This window comes from Callionymus lyra, chromosome 5 (assembly GCF_982586985.1).
Source record: "Callionymus lyra chromosome 5, fCalLyr1.hap1.1, whole genome shotgun sequence".
Lineage (NCBI taxonomy): Eukaryota > Metazoa > Chordata > Actinopteri > Syngnathiformes > Callionymidae > Callionymus > Callionymus lyra.
Genome location: NC_141822.1, coordinates 10637228 through 10661149, shown reverse-complemented (window position 1 = coordinate 10661149; position 23922 = coordinate 10637228). Strand labels below are relative to the sequence as shown.

General features: G+C 38.5%; 1 protein-coding gene across 2 annotated transcripts; it reads left to right on the top strand.

The window, feature by feature from the left end:
* The first annotated feature begins 845 nt into the window (after positions 1-845).
* On the top strand, positions 846-23421 carry fubp3 (far upstream element (FUSE) binding protein 3). 2 transcript variants are annotated; one of them, XM_087790763.1, is made up of 19 exons: positions 846-995; positions 5967-6078; positions 9890-9923; positions 10080-10129; positions 10216-10287; positions 10511-10568; positions 10671-10833; positions 11925-12023; positions 12146-12250; positions 12337-12439; positions 13589-13689; positions 13815-13941; positions 18935-19095; positions 19369-19442; positions 19508-19584; positions 20610-20666; positions 20826-20876; positions 20983-21110; positions 21962-23421. In XM_087790763.1, the coding sequence occupies exons 1-19, from the start codon at positions 900-902 to the stop codon at positions 21968-21970; spliced, it is 1677 nt and encodes a 558-aa protein (XP_087646889.1). In that variant the 5' UTR covers positions 846-899; the 3' UTR covers positions 21971-23421. The 2 variants fall into 2 exon arrangements, with proteins under 2 accessions (XP_087646889.1, XP_087646888.1); XM_087790762.1 differs by having other exon boundaries at positions 19508-19596.
* Positions 23422-23922: the final 501 nt, after the last annotated feature.

Sequence of the window (23922 nt, the reverse complement as noted above, 5' to 3'; positions counted from 1 at the left end):
AAGGTTTTACAGGGTTCATTTTTGAATTATTATAGTATGTTATGATCAGTTGGTGTGATTGCAAATCCTTACGTGTCCTGGATTGAAACAAATAGATTTAAGAAACATGTTACACATTAAAAAACAATATAAATTTAATCCAGTGCATGGTTTGTTTTCAAGGTTTTCTGTATTTGTTTTGTGAATGACAAGATTAAACAACAGTGGCCTTTCTATTTTCAGTTGATCAACTATAATAAAATAAACAAACTGGTTATAAATGAACGGATAACCCAAACATTGACACAACACAATCAATTAAAGAATAAACAGCTTTATTTTATTTCAACATATTTATTGAATAGAAATTATTTTTTATATTTGTGTATTTTTCTTTTAATAAAGATTGATTTACAAGACACAACTAACACACACCACAACTAAACAAAGGGCCAGACGATGGAAGGTAATATTAGAAATAATAATAAAACACAAATATAAATGACCAAAACAGAAACTGAAAAAAAAAAACCCAAAGAAGCACAATTTTCCTGTGCAATGCCTCAAGTAAATCACATGAATAATTCTTACCTTTTACGATTTGATCAATGTAACACTTTCAATAGACTTTTTTAAATTCGCTAATTATTGATTTTATATTTATATATATAGTGCTTTAAAAAATAGTTTTTGGAACGTGATAGAGAATTGTAAAAATATTTATAAGATGCTAAACATCTTTGTCCTCGATGTAAATAATACAACAGTATGTCATGTAAAAAAAAAAAAAAGTATAAATATATTTTATTTATCAGTTGTGTTTATATATAGCCACGTAATCCTCGCGTTTGAACTCTCGCGATACTTCCCCCTGGCACGTGTGCAGTTTTTTTAAGCGTGTCTCTCAGCTGCCGAGGCGGATGATGATGATGGCGGAGCTGGTTCAGGGACAGGCCTCGGTGGCTCAGCCAGGAACGAAAGATGACTTCGCAGACACGATACGCCGAGTCCGACAGGTAAACGCGCACCAGGGTGGAGCAGAGTCACCCCTTTTCTTTACCCCGGCCACCAAAAAACGAGCGGATCCGGGCGTTATCGTGGATCAAGGGGCTTCCACTACTACACGGTCCTCATGCAGCCTTGCTAGCCGAATGCTAACGTTAAATAGCCGAGCAGACAGATTAGAGTCTGCGGCGAAGGACGTGGTTTATCTGTCCCGTGTTCAAGCACTCGACACCGGTGCTCCGGGCAACGGCTCGGGCGGCGCGACAAGGCCTCGCTCGGTGACACGACTTTGGGCAACTTTATTCGGACGCACGGCAACCTGTTGTCAAGTCGCAGAAGTTGTAGTTAGCTTAGCATGCTATTACAAGTTTGACGGCTAGCTAGCTAACACCCCCCCTCCCGAACTCTCACCCCCCCCTCCTATATAGCAAGTACTTTGACACGCTGCCTGAAAGTTAGCTTGTGAGTTTAAGTTTATTTTAATTTTTTTTAAACAACAACACAAGCACATATTGTAGTTCCTGGCGAGAACCGTGCGGCTGTTGTGTAACCAGTGTCGACACTGACATGTGAACAAGCACTTCTTCTCACTTTCCAGAGCGTTATAAACAAGCCCAGTGTAGCATCGAGCTAACTAGCATGTGTGTGTCGTCTCCTGAGCTTGGAGTTAGGCCATGTTAATGTAACGTCATCCGTACAAATAAGCCCCCTCCACCCCTGCTGTTTACTCCACTTGGATTTTTCCACTTGTGGCCTGACAAAATAATTTACTTTTTTCTTTAAAAAAAAAAAAGGAACCACGTAGCAACTTGATTATATCGTCTGCCGGGTCAAAGAATGCAAGATGGATGAATCTCTAGACACACCTTTTTGTATTTTAACTTCTAATGTTTATGTATAGGATTCCTAATACGTGTACAAGGAGTCTTAAGTAGCAGCAGAAAAGGAGGAGTTTTTATATACATATATTATGTAATTATTTGTTCGCCTGGTAAAAACAGAGCTGAGCTAAAGGGCAATGGTCTTTTCTTTGGGTGTTTTTAAGCGTTTGAGTCAACTCTGCACGTTTTTAATGTTCAAATAGAAACGCCGGTTATGTAGCATATGGGGATTACACAACATAAGTAAAGAAACATGATTTCTTAATTCTCCTAAAGGCTAGGCTTGCATCATAAAGACAGTTGTATACACACTGGTGTAGAACCAGATGAGTCGGATATATCGGCCAAATGATACCGAAATGTTTGGACATTTATGATGAGTCGGATGTATTTATTTTTCTCAAAAAGGTAATCATGAATATAACAATACTTGTAATTTATTGTATTTTAAAAATATCTTTATTATATTCATAATTCATTTTATATTTTCGTACTCGCACCACAACGAATTCATGTGTTTACAACACTTAGACAATAGAGGTTTTCTGATCCTGATTCTAAAAATAGTACATTTCAACCTTTGTTGCTTTATAACACTCTGCACCTGTAGCCGCTTAAAATGGACGTCATTGGAAATAAAAGGCTAAAGTTAACCAAATATAATTTCTGAGTATGCTAATAAGTAAAGTACCTTGTCTGTGTGCACATATTATTTTGTAGACCACATGAGGCTCCAGATATTTGGAATGTTCAAAAACGTTTGGGCTCTTTTGGAGGATAACTTGATGTTCCCAAGCAAAGAACTGACGTAAAAAATAATCATGCAACATCTTTGAGATGCTTCAAGTGGACTCTGTAGATCTGTCTACTAAAACTCTGAGGACTCTTTATCTCATTGGTAGAACTAAAATGTATATCCTTTTTTTTATCATGTAATCCTTACTTTACAATCTTTTAGTATACAAGTATATATTGCAATGTTCTGGCCTTTTGCATCTCATAAAGATATGTATTAAAGCAAAGTTGTGCTTTGATGCCTATGTTATTGGCTAATGCTAGCCATTAATGTGAACGTTTGTCCATGTTGACCCTTTTCTAATCTAGCAAGGCCATGAGTAAGATCTGTATCTAACTGCTAAACCGTTAAAGGGGTGTCGACTGAAAAAAGGATGATTGCTTCTCGTTTGCACTTTAGGAGGGTATGGATTTAACTATTTGGTTTTTAACTTTGCTGCTAGCATTTATATCACCTACTGACAAATGTTGCCGTCAGTTAACAAATCTTTCAAAAACATTTAGTAATTTACAGTTTGTTTTCATTGTTCCGAACTGAACATGATATATCTTTGGGTTGAATACTGTGAATGCATGTGCAATGTTACTTATTAAATATTATACATAGTATTTCCTCAAATGAACTTTAGTTTAAAAATGGAGTGAAATCCCCAGTAACATACACATTAATTTGCTCAATTGCAACGAATTTTATACTATTTTAGTATAGCATCCATGCCTAAATGTAGTATAATTTACTATCTTCGGGGGAAGGATTGATTAAAGTAAAGAAGCTTGAGCTCCCATGACCACTGCTGTGATCACATCATCCCCTCCAGGACACTTTTGTCTGAGCAATCTTTTTCACTAAAGCATTTGACTGAGAGCGTTTCTGGCATTCATGTCAACAACTTCAATAGTCCCATAGTGACAATATTGCTGCTGTAAAGAAACTATTTTGTACAGTAAATGTTGGGTAACAAGTGCTTCTGTTATTGAAAGTTATAGTTGTCGATGAAAAATGTAATCCACACCGTTGTTTATATTTTTAATATTTAAATATATTAAGTTTTATTCTTCAAATTCGCCACCGCATTTTTCGCTGATTATCTGTCTTCCTGTTTAAAATTGGCGTCTGCCATGATATCGCTTTAAGTTGTATCAACAAAAACAACGCTAACGTGGAGACGCAACAAATAATGGCCTACTTGATGACCATTAGTTAGAATGTGAATCAACATTCTAACTAATGTTATCAACAATGTCATCAAGTAGGCCATTATTTGTTGGCTGTAACGTCAACATTAACCATGATTTCATGGGTTGGTTTTTCACTGTTGTCTTGGTTAAAATGCATGCAACGTGACTTCAAACTTATAAACATCTAACCACAGAAATGTTTCTCTGCCCACTTGATTCAACAAATTCATTCTCCAAATAAAGCGATTGTTCACCTAAAATTCAAGCTTCATTCATTTCCTACTCGCCCTCATGTCAGCTAAATTTTGGGATTATTTTCAGAGTAATCTGTTCCTTTTTAAGTGTCGTAGGCAAAAATGTATGTTAATTTTAACGTAGCGACTGCTAAGTTTTCTTCCAAGTCCAAAATGATGCACTTAAAAACATCCAACTACCTCTGCGGCGCTCGTCTGTAATCTTCCTCTGGTTGTCATACCTGTCGGTGTAGACTGAAGCGCTCGCCATATTTACCCTCCGTAGTACTTCCTGTCTGTGTAGCATGTTGGCCTTCGAGCTTCTGCTACAAAAAAGCTTAAAATAAAGACCCTTAGAACCATTTTACTGGCGAACCAATGCTGGCCCGCGGCTTCCTGTCTAGCCCAGCGGTAATTCACAATAAAAGCACTTGAACTAAACACCACCTCACTTCACGGACAAGCATCTTTAGTAGATCGGACTCATGGTGTCTTGTCTTCAGCAATATTATGAGACCAGGGAGTTAAGTTTTGTGACTTTTACTTTTTTTTTAATCTTCAGAACAAATTGACAGCTCAATTTAATTTGTTTTCATTATCTTATCTCAGTTTAAGGCTGCACGATGTATAAAAAAATATCTATCTCGATATTGGCATGTGCAATGTGCATACCGAAAACTTGTGCGATCATTGATAAAAAAAAAATGTATTGTGTAAATAAAGCATTTCTTAAATGCGCACTTTGACAAATTAGTGTTTCGTTCCATTTGTATCGTTTTCCTTATCTAATCCCCCGGACCACCCGTACAGTACTTTTGTCTACAAGTGAAAGAAGAAAATATCGCATTAGTATCGATATCGCACCTCAAGACGCCAATATCAAATATCGCACTTATTTCCAATATTGTGCAGCCCTATCTCAGTTCCTTGTTTTTCATTTAAATGTGATTTAACTATTATATTTGTCTTTATCTTTACTTGGTGCATACCTTAAACATTTAAAAACTGTTACCTATTGTTTTTATATGAGAAGCTGGATTAAAAGCTGAAATTTACTCTAAAATGTTATTACCGTATAAGTCGACTAATAATGAAATAATGGCTGACTAACTAATTGATTGTTAATCTAATCATGTTTGGCAGCTCTATTCAGAACCATCACATATCCCAAAGTTCATTTAAACTTGTTTTGGCTGTGAAATAACACTGTTAAAACAGAAATACCAGGCTACAAATCTAACAGAATTCAATGGCTCTAACATTTGTGTGGGCAAAAGGTGAAACTCTTTCATTGTCGAGTTCTTCTCTTAAAATCTAATTTCCATATCCTTCAACATTGAAGTCAACCACTGCCAGTGAATGACTGTCGCACTCCTGCCGCCTTCTCTCTGAGCTTTGGAGATAATCGCTCCTGATGCTGATAGACGTCTCTAATTAAAGGTGTCATAAAAAGTCCACGGAGGCAGAAATTCCAATTTAGTGTAATTTTCTGAAATGCTGTGCCTTTGTACAGAACCACATTTGCCAGCTTAGGAGGGAGAGAAGCTGTCTGTTGGCATGTCGGGCTGGATAGTTGAAGGCTTAAAGACTGACTGTCGCTACCGGAAATCCTCCAGGAGTTTTTAAAAGGATTGACTTTAATGCTTCTATGTGAAGCCATTTACCCCCCAATAGAAAACTTCTTTATACCGAGTCCCAGGTGTTACCTGCATTCACAAAATTGTGTGTTTTGAAAGAATATTCTAAGAAATGGGGAAATTAAATAGACTATGGATAATTGATATTTAATGCAATTGCTTTGGTTCGCAAATAACATGCCCACTTATGTATCCAGCACATTAAATGTATAAGTTGAAATGTTGTTTATTAAGTTTCTGCCGCTGTGTCTCTCCAGATGGCAGCAAAGATGGGAGGAGAGCAAATGCCCAACATGAACAATTCTTCTCCAGTTCTTGACCCCTCCCTCTACGGCTTCGGAGGCCAAAAGCGTTCCCTGGACAATGGTGGTGAGTCTTCAGTGTATAGACGTCACATTGTCTCTGAATCATATCAACACACAGCTAGAACCCCAGTGTCTCAATATTTACGCGAGAATCGTTCTGCTGATGTTTGCAGTCAATATTTCTGTCTGTGTGAGAAGAACAAGTTGTTACCGGTAATGTTTACATTTTATGTTTTGTTTTTCCTTTTGGCCTGTTTTGCAGGTTTCCTTTGAACATTCGATCTCGCAGTTTCATAACTTGTTAATTAATATGGTTAAAATACTTCTCGCCAGAGGTATCTCTAAGGACTGACAAGATCACATTTTATAGTTTAGGGGCTGAAAAGACCAAACAAAATTAAATAAATGAACATCAAGTCAGAGGTTTTTTTCAACACTGCAAAATGTATTAAATGAAAAACTCTGAGACAGCTTTATCTTCAGGGATGCGTTTTTTTTAGAGTTCATAAATTGTTTTTATTCCAAATTATCTTTCATCAGTGATGTACAGTTTACCTTTTTGCTGTTGCCTCGTGTAGAAGAAACATGTTTTTTTTTGTTGTGGCTTGATTCAAAAGTATCATTGCTCATGATGCTTTAAAACATTTCACAACAAAACAAAACAAGAAAAGTTTAAATATGTTGCAAAATTTTCCATTTTGTGTGTCACTACACAGATGCAATTCATTAATCTCCGCTCATTCTGTCACAGTTGTGTTGTACAACTCAGTCACTGAATGAATGGATAAATGGTGCAATTCCACTGCAGGGTTGGTTTGATCCACTGTGGTTGTTTGAAATATTTCGCCTTAATGATCTTTCATCGTGAAGAACTGCCTACAACAAACCAACATTGAACTCTCCGGCGTCTCTTTGTTACACCCGAAAAACATTTTGCCATGCAGTCATTTCCTTTATTCCTATTCCACACAGCTCTTTTTATATTCATGGCCGTTATACTCTCAAGCATTGACCTCAGAGGGTTTTCAGAATAAGTGGAATCGGTGCGAGCAACCATAAAATTGATTGACGGCGCTACATATCGTCTCAGGTATTTACAGCGACACATCTTCCAGTGACCCTGCACGACCCTCACTCTGTGCTACCTGTCAAAATTCAATTCTAGTCCTGCCGCCGCTGACCCAGCTGCTGTTTTCCTCTTTCTCGACAGCTCTGATTGAAACACACTCAATACCTTGTGGTTCACACTTCCTTCCTGCTGGGGGTCAAACACACGGATGATGAAGTGACAGAACAATATACAGCTGCTCGTCTACTCCCTTTCAATGCCGGCTTTTGTTGTCGTCTTCATCATCGCTCACCGATTGAGTCTATTGTGACTTGTCAATATTTACGCTTTGTGTTAATGGTTCATAGTTGACATGTAAAGATTTTCTAATATGTGTAGGGTCACTAACGTATAAAGGATAGTTTGCCGAAAATTCAAATTTCACTTATTTTCTACCCGCTTCATGTCGACTAAGGATTGGAATAATTTTCAGAGTAATCTTAGTTGTTTTCATCTTTGTACAAATAGCCACTTAAAAACATCCAAGTTCCCCGTGTGGAGGTTTCAATACAAGATGGATATTACAGTCGAGCACCACGGTGGTATTTGGATGTTTTTTAAACATGCAACTCAAGATATTTCAAACCTTTTATTTAAAATAATTTTGTTTTGGTTAACGGCTAATGATAAACTCAAATTAAAAATACAAAAAAAATGAATGTTGCATAAAAGTATTTGGAAGATTTAAATGGAAAAATATTTCCGGAAAAGTCTATTCTTGCTGATGTAATCGGTTTAACATGATTTCCGACTTCAAAATGGCGTGGCATGGATGCTATAAGCTTAGGACGACCATGAAGCTTCAGAAGCCGCCTTCAGCTCTGCTGCATTGTTCCATCTCGTGTCTGTAAATTCTCTATTGGGTCCAGGTCTGCTAGTTTTTGCTGACCAATTGAGCAGTTATTTGAAGCTGATTAACAAGGCTTTTGGCAGCGTGTCCAGGTGCTATCACCTGTTAACATTCTATTAATGTGCTTAACAATTGGGAGAACACCCCATCTTGTTTTGGATTAATTAGTTGCAGTCGTCGAGTTTTGCAAATGGCCTAGTTTATCTGTCTGTGTAGAAACATAACGGAACACGGCATGAATGGTCTTTGGTGTCAAAGGAGATTCTATCTGGAATTGTTTTGTGTTTGGAATATGAGATGCTGTCGGGCATTGTGCATAAGCTGACTCGCTAACGGCTCACTTCACATACTGGTTGTCGTTGTCAGGAGTACCAGGCATCCCCGACACCCGTGTTTGAGAGCATAATTCCATACGAACGAGATTCAGAAAAGCAATGATAAACTACCTGTCATCCACATGTTGATGTTGAAGTGGTCAAATCAGAGATTTCTTTATATTAAGGATGAAATGGGATGTTGTGGGGGGGTTTTTGGCACAAAAAAATCCCAATTATTATTTTCAGGGTATTGTTGCAATGTGCATAAATCATTTAGCATTGTTTTTATTTGACACAATAAAACGATAAAAATATGCCGATGTTTGGAACGAATTTTGTAAACAAGTCAAAAGCTTGTATATGGGCTTTCCTTCTTAAAAGTGCATGACTTTTGCAATTAAATACAAGTGTCAATTAAAGGAATGCACTCAATTTTAGACTTGTATTAGAAAACTGCAAATCAGTTTATATACTTGAGTGTGAAATGCAAAAAGCTGCACATGTGAGGACTTTCTTTCATGGTTGCTGATGTTTTTATTACATGAAATGCTCAACATTAGTAGTAGATTAGAATGATAAACTACTTAAAACACTGCTCCATCCTCAGGCAATAAGAAGTTACCATCAGTTATTTCCTGAGGTGAGGTAATCAAAAACAGACGGTTATGCCCCAGTAACCAATAACTGTAGGAGAATGTACTATGTCAACATCCCCATTTCATATTAACACTTCTAAGCTCTAGTTTTTTTTTGTGTTCCTGCAACATGTTTTTCACACCAGGCCTGTTCTGTAGTGTATCGTTTCTTTCTCTGATTTTTGTTCAAGTTAATAATTATTAAACTGCATGTTTACAAGGCTCGAGGTCAAATATTCTACTGGGATTAAAGGTTTATTTATCAATTCAATAGTTAAACATGTGTTACTCAGACAAATTTGTCTTATCTTAATATATAAATTGTAAGATTGGATTATTGAAGTAATGATTTTAGTCAATATATATAATGATTTGGTTTTCTCCTGTTAAAAATTCCTGCCAAATTACAATATTGGTTCCGAAATTGTTCATCCCTAGACAAAGGACTTGGATTTAAAATCACTGTTTTCTCTAGTTTCTGCTGGATCCTACGTAAACTGTGAAACATTTGTAAAACCAAGAACTGCATGAACCATCTACTCACCCCCCATGTAGGCTCATATAACCGATTAAACCAATCAAGAAAGGTTAATTTAATGAAGTCAGTTTTTGACCTGTTGTGATGAAAAAGTAACAAATGATACCTGGGCAGAGGTAAATGACGAGAGGTGAAAACAAAAGGAAAATTTAAATGAGTAAAGCACTTGTGCAAGTAAAATGGATTGTCTTGTGACGGACTGTCTCGCGTTCTGTTGGTTTAATTTTTGCAGCGGCCTATTCATGGCGACACACATCAAGATCCCTACATAATGCTATATACAGGTCTCTTGACATGTTGCTTTAGTCTTTCAAGGAAAAGGTTATATTGAAATCTTAAGTATAATGTTTTTGTTTACATGCCTGACATTTTTTTTTTACCTCTGCATTGTCATGGCAACGCCATCTGAATTATTTTTCTCTCTCAGTAGGGAACCACCTTGGCGCAATGGTACATCAAAGGTGAGTGAACTCTTGCTCAACATTTTTTGGCAAATTCTAATCAGTCACTACTACTTTAATATCCTGTTCGGCACGTGCAAGATTATAAATAAGACACGGATACAAATGCTTTTCTAATATATATGAACGTTTAATGAATAGTCATTCTTCTCTCAGGGCTCTAACTACAGAAGACTACAAAGTGCCTGACAAGATGGTGGGATTCAGTAAGTGTCCTTCAAGTCTTCCTTTCACTTGTCCTTTAAGTCATTTATCATTGCTGTAGTTTTAATCTTCTCTTTTACCTCCACAGTTATTGGAAAAGGAGGCGAACAGATTTCAAGAATTCAGCTGGAGTCGGGTTGTAAGATCCAGATTGCATCAGGTTAGTTTAAAACCTGTTAAACAAGTTGAACAACCAGTAGAAAATATTTAATAACTTGGTAATATACTTTGCTGCAAGGCATTTCGATTATTAAAAAGTGACTTTGATATGGAAAGTTTTGTTAGATTGAATACCCCATACACACACCTACATCTGTCACAAGATAAAGATGTATAAAATGACCCGGTGAGATCATTTGAATTAAATTGTGTTGCTCTTCTAGACAGTGGAGGAATGTTGGACCGACCCTGCACACTGACTGGCAGCCCAGAGAACATAGAGTAAGTTTATTTGCAGCAGTTAATCTTGGTTTTTACGAGAGATTTAACATTTTAAGACGCATCCTGAGGTGGTGGTGACATGAACGTCTCGTTGCTGTGCAGACAGGCTAAGAGGCTGCTGAGTGAAATTGTCGAGCAGTGTCGGTACGGTCCAGGATTCCACTACGAGATGGACGGCAACGGCTCCATCCAGCAGATTCTCATCCCCGCTAACAAAGTCGGCCTGGTTATAGGGAAGGGAGGAGAGACCATCAAACAGCTGCAGGTGAACTGGTTTGCTGCACTTTTGTCTGCAAAATAAATGGATCAATCGATTGTTTTATCAACGTGACATAAAATAAATGAAATTGTTAATGATTATAATTGAAATTTTAGAGGACTTGTGCTTGCTTTGCAAATGAAATGAGTGTACAAATGTGTGGATGGGTAGATTGTTTATTTTTCAAATTGTCGCTCACATGTTAAAGTAATTTGTATTTATATAGCGCTTTTCCAGACCAGGGTCACAAAGCGCTTAAACAATCAAAACAATACTCAAGAAAAGATGTACTTTAAAGGTCAAGATAATACTGAGGACAACATAGGAGTTCCAGAAAATCAAGTAAAAGCACAAATAAAAATGTCTTAAGATGTTTCTTGAAGGAGTCAGTAGATCCATCAAGCGCAAAGAGAGATGAAGATTGTTAAGGCCTAGAGGTTCTAATCTGGAGATGGTTGACAGTCAATGACGCATTACACTGATCTGATCCAGCCTTACACCCCAGCTCGGGCTCTGAGGTCTGTGGATCAGAATCTACTGATGGTTCCTGAACACGCTTCAGGACCAGAGGAGAGAAATCCTTCCAAACTGTTGCTCCTAAGCTTTGGAACGATCGCTGTGTTTGATGATCTACTGACTCCTTCAAGAAACGTCTTAAGACATTTTTATTCGTGCAGGCTTTTCCCTGATTTTCTGAGACTTCTGTGTTTTTCCTGGTGTTATCTTGATCTTTTTAGTATATTTTTTTAGTATTTCTTTTATATTGTTTAAGTGCTTTGTGACCCTATTCGAGAAAAGCGCTTTACAAATATAAATTATTTAATTTAAGGTGACTCAAATGTGTATATCTTACTTACGTTTACCACTTCAAAGTTTCAAATGAAGCATAAAGCAAATGTATATTTTTCTCTATCTTAGTGTCACTCTGATTGATTTACACAAGCCAGCCTAATGCATGTGTCGCAGAATTAAATGTGTCTATTATACGAGTAAACCAAAAAAGGTTTGGGACATGATTAAATATTTTCTAGACAACTTTTCCACAGCCGCAATCTGAAGTTTCTGTTTCCTCATGCGTCTTACTTGCTTCCCTGCAGGAGAGAACTGGAGTCCAGATGATCATGATCCAAGATGACCCCATGCCCACCGGAGCAGACAAGCCGCTGAGAATCACAGGAGATCCCCACAAAGTTCAAGTTTGTTCAACAAGATTTCATTCTGTTTTCCTCCTGTTTACACCTGGCTTTACACATTTTATACTCCTGTTACAAACCATGTTACCGTTGGAATAAAATGTTTTTGTCTTGTTTCTCTGCAGCAAGCGCGGGAGCTGGTGGTGAAGCTCATCAGAGATAAGGATCAGGGAGATTTCAGATCTGGCAGAGCTGACTTTGGATCCAAAATGGGTGGAAGTTCTCTGGATGTAAGGGCTTTTTTATCTGTTAAAACAAATGTCAAGCTATGAAGCCACATATAAATATGTTATGCATTTTTAATTTGTGTTTTCAGGTGGTGGTTCCTAGATTTGCTGTTGGTATCATCATTGGCAGAAACGGAGAAATGATCAAGAAGATTCAAAATGATGCTGGAGTCAGAATCCAGTTCAAACAAGGTAGGAATATAGTTTGAGCTTCTATTGTCATTATTTGATACGATTGATAAGAAACGGTTAAACTGTAAAAATGACAAATCCAAGAGTTCTTGCGGTGAGTTTTGAAGCTCTGCAGATGATGATGATAATGGTGGGTTTTCAAATCATTATTGAGATCTTTATAAATGTCAGGCTCATAAGCTGTTAAAATATTCTCCCGGAGCGCTTGAAAACCGCTGTTTTGTTCTTCTGGTTTTCATGATTTCAACACTCGGCTCAGCAACTAATGCCTGAGGTTTTTGACAAGCCTCCATCAATGCTCGACTAATCATGTGCATCTGATGTGACAAACCTGTGATTTTAGGGTATAATTGTGAGTGTTGTAATCATTTCTGGAAAATGGCTTTTTTTAAAAAGAGTCCCAATAATGTTTCTTCCATGCAAATGATCTACAGTTGGCAAGATAAATGAAATGAAGGCCTCTATATTTATAAATTGAGAAATGCAAACCTACTCTAAACAATGAAAGTGGCCAAATGTCCATATTCTCACTTAATTATCATAGATCATCGTTTCATTGCGTTTTATTTTTTCAACTAAATCCCAAGTGTAGCTCTAGTGCTACTGTATATATTGGATGTAGGACGGCACCTTGTGTTAAAAGTCATTGTTCTCAAGTAGAAATAAGTCTGTGCATTGAGTTAGGGTTGGTCGACCGGAAAATGTTCAATACTAGTACTAATACCATAACCCTTGGATACTGAGGGATCAATAAAGTTTTACCTTACCTTACCAGTTCCTGCACTTTATGTGATGTCATTGCTTTTTTCGACACCATTTTCAAAAGACCAAAATAAATAAAAAGTACCAACCAAGTTTATTTTCTCAGCTTCTGGAGACTGTTTTCATTTAGAAATAAATGCATTAAAAAATGAGATGTTTACTGCCTTTGCCACTTAACAGGTTTATCATTATATATTAAGTTTTTAATCCCCATGGGTATCAAACTTGGCACCGAAAGACAAAGATTGTTTCAGTACTCTGTACTAAAGAACAAGGGTTATCTTTTATCCATGCTTTTAACATATTTGTGAAAAATAATTTGCAGCTCGGAACACATTTTAATTTCTCACACTGATGATGACATTAAGATGTTTGTTTGTTCGGCAGATGATGGAGTCAGTCCTGACCGTGTTGCCCAGGTGATGGGTCAGCCAGATCACTGCCACCACGCCGTTCACCTCATCAACGAACTGGTTCAAACTGCTCAGGTCGGTTCAACTTGATTCTATTTCATTTTCCAGGTTAATGAAAATGGTTGACGGGAATGTTTTTAGAAGGTTTGCTGGATAATAAACCTGTCGGGACAGTAGCTCATTACTTTTGGTTGCCACAGGAGCGAGATGGGTTTGGCGTAATGGGCCGTCGAGGGCGGAGTGATTGCAACATGGGAGGACCTGGAGGACTGCAAGAAGTGACTTATGCTGTACCTGCAGACAAGTGTGGACTGGTGATCGGCAAAGGTGAGTTGATGCCCTTTTGGGTCCACGAAATGAATGTAAAATATAATTTGTCACATAATTAAAAGGGTAATGTTCATTACACAAATGATTTGGTATACCGGTTCAGATTCTAATTAATTTTTTTGTTTTATTTTAACCCTTTTTAAAAAGTCATTGTTAATCATTGACTCATTGTTAATCAATTCCTAAATTAAGTGATTGAGTGAAAAAAGTGTCTTAACATCCTTATTCACCTCTTTTAGAGTTTGGTAATAAGGCTATAAGTCAAAAAAATAGTTTTTAAAATGAGTTGCTTAAGTTGCTGTTTTTTATAATTAAATGCCCTTTATTTCTTCCTATAAAAGCTTTTGCGAGCACTTTAATTCCATTTGTGAGTTTCAAACGATCACAAGGCAGCAGATGTCTGACTTTTTCTTTGCGTCATATAAAAAGAAATGTGTGAAAGCTTTTCTGCTCCGAGCTGGATTCATGAATATGAATCTTTTTAAGCCTCCATCCAAGCATATCATACTACTTTTCCACCTATTTTTTTTAAATAACCGCAGTGCCGTTGGGTGAATTGCCCCTCCATGAAACCGAGGGGCGAGTGACCACCCTCCTTTCTCCCTCCGGCCCTCATGTATACAGCACAAGTGGCATTCATTGGCTTCACTAAGGGCTTAATGACGGGGATAATGCGTGTAATGTGACATTAATTGTTAAAGGTGCATAATAACAGCCCTCAATCATGTGGAAGGCTGCCTGGCATCTAATGAGGGCCTTTCAGCCCAATAGAGTGCAGCGAGCGAATGAATAGGAGGAATTAGCTTATTGGCTATTCATGCCCACTCTATTGCCAGCTATTTAAAAGTCATTGACCATTGCAATGGAAGGGCTATGAGTGTGTGTGTCCATGCATGTGTCCGTGGAGTTTGTGTGTGCGTGCAGTGGTGGGAGGTGTCAAGAGGGGTGGGGGGGGACCCTCTTTACCTAAGATAAAAACATGGCAATAGAAATGTCAAGGGCCTTTTGTGAATGTAGTGGGGCAAGGGAAACAAATAAACCTGGGCGTTGCGTCCCCCTCTCCGTGCATTAGCATATGAAGTGAGCCAATATGGTCGAGATGGCGGTGGGTCTGGGTGCTGTCAGCCGCCCCTTAAAGGGTGCGGTGATTAATATCTTTACGATGCCATATGCAGCCCATTGCCCCTTCGTTTTGACCCCCTGCTCACACTCACACACACTGTCTGTTAACTCTGCTTGACGGATCAAACCACCCACCAACCTGCTCACTTTATTGCCGGCTCAGCGCGAGAGTCCTAACAAGGTTGTCAAGGCTTTAAAAACATTTGGATTTTGCAAAAGGATCATGGATTTTAAACTATAACGCCTTCCCCTTTCCACATACGTTTAAGCTTGGACGATGTAGTTGGGATTAGTTTGTGAAACATGAGTTTATAACTCGAGTCTCTGAGTAACTCATTTGATTCAAGTCCAGTTTGTCTGGAAACTTCTTCCAGTTATGGGCTGTGCTCAGTTTATGTATTTGATTAAAAGCTACTTCAATGCAGAAAAGACAATTTTGTTACCAGACCTAAAAAAACTGTTGACCAAATTGGATCTCAAAATGGGTCACTGGATGCAAATGATCTCCTAGGCTAGTTCAGATCAGTATTTCTTGTTCTTGAGAAATGACTGACCCATGAAGACAGTCAGTATCTCTAAACTGCCACCACAGAGTCACAAGATGTCCACCACAGTGGGTTTAAACAAAACATTATGACTCAACGGGGCTCTGTGGCATCGACCAAAACCACTTGGATTTGAATGTTTGCTAATGCTTTTTGTGACTTGGCTCTCCTGGTGTGTCAGGAATCGACCTTTGGATGAAGGCACTTTAATATTGACTAATATTTTTAGACATATTTTTGTCATTGAATTAAAAATCAAATGGACTAGATGGATATTTTCATGCAGCTGCACTTTCTTTCCCATTAGTGTTGATCAACACAGACGTAAATCTATGATTTTTATTTTTTTATATGGATTGGGAAATATGAACAAATAGACAACTTTTTTGCCCCTAGAAAACTACAACCCACTCAATCCCTCATTGTCTTTTTTTTTCCTCAGTTTATTGGAATTATTTTCTGAATACTGATCATTTTCTGAATACGACTAAATCCTGGTTGGTTCATCTTCACTAGTACCAACTCTTCACATTGTCTTTATTCAGCAGAAACATTTCTCACTTATATTTTGCATCCATGGACATATTTTTGTAATCTCATTCTGTCGATTAATACCACGACTTGCAATGATATTTACCCGTTCACACACTGATGGGAGAAGGCTGTCGGGGTTGAGAGTGTCTTGCTCGGGGACAACACCGTATCTGGAGCCGGGATCGAAACCCGCAATCTCTTGGGGCCCCACAAACCTAATCAGCCATTTTACAAATTCCTTTTTTTATTAGATGACTAACGTGTTCGATGTCCCTATAGTTTTAATGTCAGCCCTTTTTATTTAAGAATAAAGGGAAAAATAAAGTCTGTGCTTGGGCCTTCTTTTTTCAACTTTAACAAAAAAATGTAGATTTAGATTTTTTTTTTTATTTCCTGAAACTCTGACACTGGAATGATGATTAAAGTCTGTAAGGTTGTTTTTTTTCATCATCCTTTTCTTGATACAACTTTATTGATCGCAGTATGTTGTTCTACTCCAAAATCGCTGAGATACATATTTTTACCTTGGAGACCCTAAGCTTATCCCCTGCACCCCCTCCAGGCCCTACTCCGTCCTGTGCTCACCAGCAGCTAACCAGTCCCCCTGAATGCAGTCACCAGTTGCACTTTTGTGTCCGAGCCCTTTCTCCAGCTCACTAAACCAGTCTCATTAATAAAGCCAGTATTATCTGTCCTCACTGCGGGCCAGTCCATGAAATGAATAGTCAGGGTCTTCATTGCTCTCTGCTGTCTGACTACAAGACCTCATAATGGCTTCATTAAGGCAGAAGTTTCATTTGGTTGACAATGGGTTAATGGCCCATGTGCAGTCTGTTGGCAGCATGGAAAAGGCTCCGGGAGGAGGAGAGGTTTTTGATGAGCGTTTTCACTATGGGGTCATCCAGGGTCATCCCGAGTGTCAGCCACAAGTGAACAAATGTGTAATTGATGTTGGGACAGCCCTGGTGCCCCCCCCCCAACCCCTCTCCCCGAGAAGCACCCTCAGCCGTTTTCCTTCAGATGGGCATTGTGAGGGGGGGGGTCAGTGGTTGTTTGCCCCCCGTCCTCTCCCTCCTCTCATCAGAGGACAACACCGAGTCAAGAATGAAAAGGGTAAGAGAGACAAACGGTATCCCAGAAGGAGGATACGCTTCAATTTTGAGCCCTTTCTCCTGCCGGCGATGTTTCATTTCTCCCTGCTGGTGTAATTGCTCTCCCCACACGTCGGGATGCTGGCATCTGATGCCGAGGAGGGGGCTCGGCGGGCTGAAGATGTCCCCTTTGTTTCCCAATTTGCATGGATGTTACCATAGAATAGCAGATAAGTGGAGAGACACATGCCCGTCTCCGACAAGGTGGCATTATCACGTTAGTTTAGTGCGAGCGACTCCACATGAGGCTGTAGATGCAGTGAGAACGTCTGGTCTGAGCAGCAACACTGGACCATGTTGTCGTCATTGTTGAGACCACAACGATGCAATCTTAGACATGTTTTGAATGTGAGAATGTGAAGGCAATATACGAATCCGTCTGTCATTTAATGCACTGTTTGCGTGTGAGTGCGCAGAGAACGTTACCAGACATTGTGTTTCGTCAACTCAAACAAAATGAATGAATGTGCTGAGGTAAAGTAATATAAGTTCCATCCATTATCGTGTATGAATATAATGAGCAATTTCTAAAATAAGTTAAAAAAAATCTATGTACATTTGTCTTCGATCAGCTCTATTATGACATCTTAAATGCTCATATCCGTGCGGCGCTAATTTGTTAAATTCTGTTTAGCTGTTGGCATGAGCCAGTAAATCAGGTGTCAATCTCGATCACACAAGTGACTAAAGTATTAAAGCTATCAAGTAGGGCTGTGTATGTGGCGATAATCTGGTGATATGAATCAAATCACGATACAAGTGTGACCATGTACAAAAGCATAGTAATCATTCAACTCTATTACATGCTAACATCAGCCGTATCTGATGTAGAGAAAATCATTAACTCAAGACCTTTCATGAGGAAGACGAATGCAAGCTCAGACTTGTGTCGCCACCGTCTCATGATACAGGGATTTTGAATATCAATAAAACATCAACGGCAAAAAATATTGCGTTGTTTCGATATTTTCTTACTATCGAGATTGCAGGCTAAACAAAAATGATCTCTAAAGGTCATCATATCAACATGAATCTACTTTAATTTGGAGCCTGAAATAACTTGCTGGGCTGAATTTATTACACCTTGGAAATTGAGTCTTGCTGGGCAAAATTAAGTTTAGCTTATGGCCAGAAAAAGTTATGAAATTTTAAAGCATTTGAATTATTGACACTTCAATTTTTTTTCTCTGTTTTTCCTTTGGATGAAACCAATGTTAAACTTTATGAGGAAGGAAATTAATCACTATTCCAGAGTTTTGCCGATCATTAAAAGGCATTAAATTCATGGAACAAACTTTTAGAAGTCTTAAAATATCAACTCTTTTTATAAAAATATTTAAACGTACAATTATTTTTAAGGAAAAGATTTAAAGGAAATGTATCAGTGGACTGAAAAGGAATGTAATTATTATTTAAAAACCTTATTATTTGGATAAAATGGTCACTAAACTTATTCAATTGATGTTATGCTTGTTGTTTTTCAATTGTATTTGAATTAGTCTTTTTAGTGGTGTTTAAAAAGTCTTTAAATATTGAGTTGACCTCAGCCTAACCTGTAGGAGGCCTGTGTTCAAATACTTCTCCTTCTCAAACCATACATTTGAACCCTGTTTAACATTAACTTGGTTGCTCCCTCAGGGGGTGAGACCATCAAGAACATCAAGGAACAGTCTCGCGCCCACGTGGAGCTGCAGAGAAACCCGCCGCCCAACACCGACCCCAACGTCCGCATCTTCTCCATCCGAGGCACCCCGCAGCAGCTCGAGAAGGCCCGTCAGCTGATCGATGAGAGGATTGGGGTAGGTGGTCTCGCCTCTCTCCCCCCCGCCCACCGCTCCGCTCGGCTTTTGTCCGGCCAGATATTCATGAGCGCACATGTCGCTGTAGCGAGCGGGCGCTGTGCTCCTGGTGGCCAGAAGGATGTCACCAGAGGTTAAACGTGAAGAATCCATCAAATGGACTTAATGGAGTGCATCAGGGCCTAGCCGTGCCCTTTGACCCCTCCCGTTGGCTTCCCCTGAAACACAAGTGTGGTCTCTTGACGGCTCGTCTCTTCCCTTTCTGCGCCGCAGGCTCCGGGGATGGGAGGAAACGGCAACTTTGGCATGAACCCCTACAACCAGGGCGCCGCGACTCCGCCTCAACAGTAAAGTTCATCTTCGACTCTTAAGTTCACGAACGGAGAGTTGAATCGTGTGCGTTTGTCCTCAGTGGTCAGCAGACCTTCATGACCGGTGGTTGGGGAACGACCTTTCAGATCTGGCAGCCTCAGGGCCAGCAGGACCACAGTGAGTCAAAGGGTGAACACAAACAGACTCAATTACTTCAATGTCTTTTTATTTACATGTTTTTCTTTGTAACCTATAGCAGTAATGTCGGCGAAACATGGTGGGAATGATCCACTGATGGTCTAAATATTCTCATCGTTTCCCCGAGTTATAAGAGCAGGTTTATTGCCGAACGACACATGAGCTTTATGTGGTGATGATGCATTATAAAATGGAATTAATTTAATGAAATGAGTGCCTTAAAGTGGGTGATTATGAATTAAATATTATAAAATTATTACATATTAACTTTTCATAATTAAGTCGTTGAATTTAATGGTCTTAAAAGCAGTTAAAAAAGTGAGAATAATGTGTCAGTATAGTTCAAGTCAGGAACTAAAAAAGGAAAATGGGCAGAAATAACTTCTCTTTTGAAGTGTCAAAACTTTATTGCTGATTATTTTAATTGAATATTGTTGGCAAAAGTTTAATCGCAGAATTGTGGATTCTTGGGGAAAAGAAAGTCTGGGCCTCTTTGCTCCGCCTGCTGCCTCCTTGACCCGACCTCAGGTCTTCTATTGCGTTTTAAAACCTTCAGAAAACCAGGAAATCTAATGAATGGTGGAACTGCATTCGAGCAGATGTACCTCCTTGAACACCAGTTTAAATATGGATGTATTTACAAGATTCTGCTCTGAATGAAAGAGAAACATAAAATCTGGGCGACTGCGGTCGTTCACTGGTGGTTGCCGACTGCAGCGATTAACTCTCAAATGTTAAGTGGATCCGGATACAGAAAGAACCCGAGCCAGACGCGGACGGACAAGTTAAATCGAGACTGACAAATGACTCCCTCCGTGCCCGGTCGGGGGGGAAACGTGGAAATATTCCTGTTCCCCGCGGGCCAGACCGCCGCTTTCCTGTGCCGACACTTTCAAACTTGCTGTTGATGGAAACGATCAGCGCCGGCCCGCAGATGACAAAAGACGAAAGGAATGAAAAACGGGCTCTCGGTAACTGTTGGTTTTATCTGTGTCTGGTTTCAGGTCACAATGGATCCCAGACAGGCCAGATGGACTGGGAGCAGTATTACAAAAAGCTAGGCAAGTGTCACTCACGGGTGATTTATGCAGGGAGCAGATGAGAAACACAAGAGAAGGAAGTGTAGAGAGAGTTTTCTGGGTTTTAAAAAAAACGTGTTTTTGGTGATTTGACGGTGGTTTTAATTCATGGACCGAACTAAACGTCGTCCTCTGCTGTAGGTCAACAGAATCAGGCCCAGAGTTCTGCTCCAGAATACAACAAAGGCTGGGGTGAGACACGCGGAAGTGTTTTGAGTCCATGAGCTCAGTGTTGATCCTCGTCACGCTGGAGCTCTGGAGTGAAGGATCTGAGCTCATCTTGTCTCCTCCTCTGCAGGCCAGACTTCAGGTCCTGCATCCCAGCAGAGCTCCAATCAGGACTACAGCGCCTGGGTGGACTTCTACAGACAGCCCATGGCCTACTTCAACCAGGGCGGACAGCAGACTCAACCTCCAGGCCTGCAGGTGACAAACTCCTTCTCCTACTGACAGAAAACTGAGAACTTGTGAAACTTTAAGGTCAAACATGTATTTATCTTAATGTCTTAAACCAGCAATAGTAAATAAGGGCCTTTTTTATTTAAAATCGGATGAATTTCGTCTATTTAAGTGAATATCTGCTTCTTTTATTTACATAAAAGTGTTAAAATGTTGTTTTCATTCAAATTGTATTTAAAATTGATATTCGGATTTTAGTTTTATGGAAAAATGAAAATAATATATGAAGTAAACGTTCAAAATTCTTAATCTTCCAAACAAGTCGAACTATTTTGACGTTTTGACCATTTTTTTGAGTGGCTGCATTGTTGCACTTCACTCTTTAATGAACTTATTTCCTGTTTTATCCATAAAAAATGGATTAAAAAAAAAAGCTTTATGTGGAAAATTTACAATTTGATCTTGAATTAAAATTGATTAAAACAAAATGGCAAAAGCATTTTTAAAATAAGTCGAGTCAAAGAAAATGTATTTCCAGTTTTGCAAACATAACTAATGAATTATTTATGTTGCCAGTAAAAAAAAAAAGTGGTCTTTGACTAAATCAAATTTTTCAGAAAGAATCTTCATAATTGTTCCCTCCATGCGAAGTTGTGTTTGCTAAAAGGAAAATAAAAATGTATATATTTGTAGTTGCTATTGTTTCAAAGTGATTCAAGAATGAAATGTAGTGAATTAAACTCCCTCAGTTAATAAACTTAAATAAACCAATAATCAACTGATAGAACTCCAAGTTAATTTCTCGGGTCACAAACCTGGACATGTTGACTCGCCACTGACCACTGCAGACTGTCTGACCCGCTGTGTTGGTTCTCCAGGATCACTAGACGACGCCCGCTCGACTGGATCCACCGAGGACGGGAAGCGACCCCAATTTTTAACGGAGGGTTCTAGATTTACAACGCCTTGAAGACTTTTTTCTTAGTGAGAACACTAGCTGTAGATTGACTTATATGATAAAGTAATATTTCTAAAATCAGGAACATTTATTTGTAACTAAATGCTTATGTACACTGTTATTTTGGATAGAGCGTATCTGGGATCCCTTTTGGGTTTTTTTTTGTTTTGTTGTTCTGGACTTGAGAGAGAGCTGTTTTCTGTTTTTTCTATATTTTCCTGTCTCGACTCAGATTGTTTTCCGCCAAAACGAACCCACAAGTTGTAACATTTCAAACGGCAATATGATCTTTTTTTTTCTAGTTTTGTTGAGATGCTGATTCTTCGCTTAGCAGTCTTGAATATGTTCCTCCTTTTTATTTGTCACATGATGTGTTTAAAAGAAAAGAAAATGTGTTTTCCTTTTACATAATTCAGTGAAATGAAACTGTGATGTTTTGTTACAGGAAATGTGTTTTTTGTTTTGTTACACGGTTTAAAGAAAAAAGAGGATTAATGTCCAGCAGTGGCAATAGTTCCGATTTAATTCCTGTTGTGCATTGTGAGCTGTTTTTCATTGTCATTTTATTGTACTCTGGTTTAAAACGAAAAAAAAAAAAGGTGCAATATCTTATTTCACTATTGAAACAAAGATGGGTTCTCTAATATTTTTGAAAGACTTTTAACTTGTAGTTTTAAATGTTTTTCTGTTTTCAAATGGAAATGTCATGGATAATTTATTGATCTGATATATGATTTCGGGGGATGTTGCAAATAGCTTTTTTGCCTTTGCTACCTTGTAAAACTGTAAATATGCTCATATTTGACTGTTAATTTAAAATATATATGTTTCATATATATATATATATAGACTTCTATAAAGATTATTTGTTTTCCTGTGATCACTGTCAGGAAAATTGTCCCTCTTTTTTTTTTCTGTTCTGTTGTTTCTTACTGAAAATGTTCAAAGATTGTGAATGTGATTTTGAAATTTGATGTTGCATCTTGTTATGAAGACTTTTATTTGTGTATGTTCTGGGTTTTTTATTCAAGACTGCTAAGCCTCTGTGATTCTACCTGTGTGATAAATGTAGTATTTCTCTGTTTTAATTAAGTATTATGATCAAAAAAACTGTCTTATTTGGTACCTCGCAGTTCGCCGACGCGCCCCCCCCCCTCGTGTGCGGGGGGGTCGCCGGTCTCAGTCCAAGGCTAATAACGTTTTAATTTTTTATTCCTTTGTGTGATCTAATATAAATGATGCAGCATTATGGAAAAACCTGATTCTTGTATTAACGTCATTTCTTAATGAAAAGGGATTTAATTTGATAAATGTCTAATTATGGTGGCTATTTTTTTCCTTTGGTGTACAGTTAACCCTGTATTAAAAACATCCAGACGACCTCTGTCTGCTCTTAAGCTAATTTTTATTTTTATTTTGGCAACAAAAAAAAACAAAAACCCCTTCTTTGGATGTGTGTTTGTTGTTCTCTTGGTTGATTCTTGTCGGTGATTCTTAGTTGAAATATGAAAACCATGTTCAGAGATGTGTGTGTTCTATGATTCTAGAGTATCGAGGCCACAACTGTATGTTTTATAAGCTGAAGATCTATTTTCTATAGTCGACTGCCAGTTCTCAAAAGTCAAAAATAAATTTTCCGCGAGCCTCTCTTGTGGTGCAGCGACCGGTCTTCCTCATTCCTGCCAACACGCGTGTGCTTCCTGTGACGAGAGTCACCGCCTGGTGCTCGTCCTTCTAGTCTCCATGTCCTGGATGTGAATTTGAAAGCAACTTTATCGAGATGACGATTTGACCAAATAGTCCAATTTCACCAACTTAAATATACAAATGTATTCGGTGTAAAGATCGCGTTCATTTTATTTTCTTTTGTCCGAAGTTCAA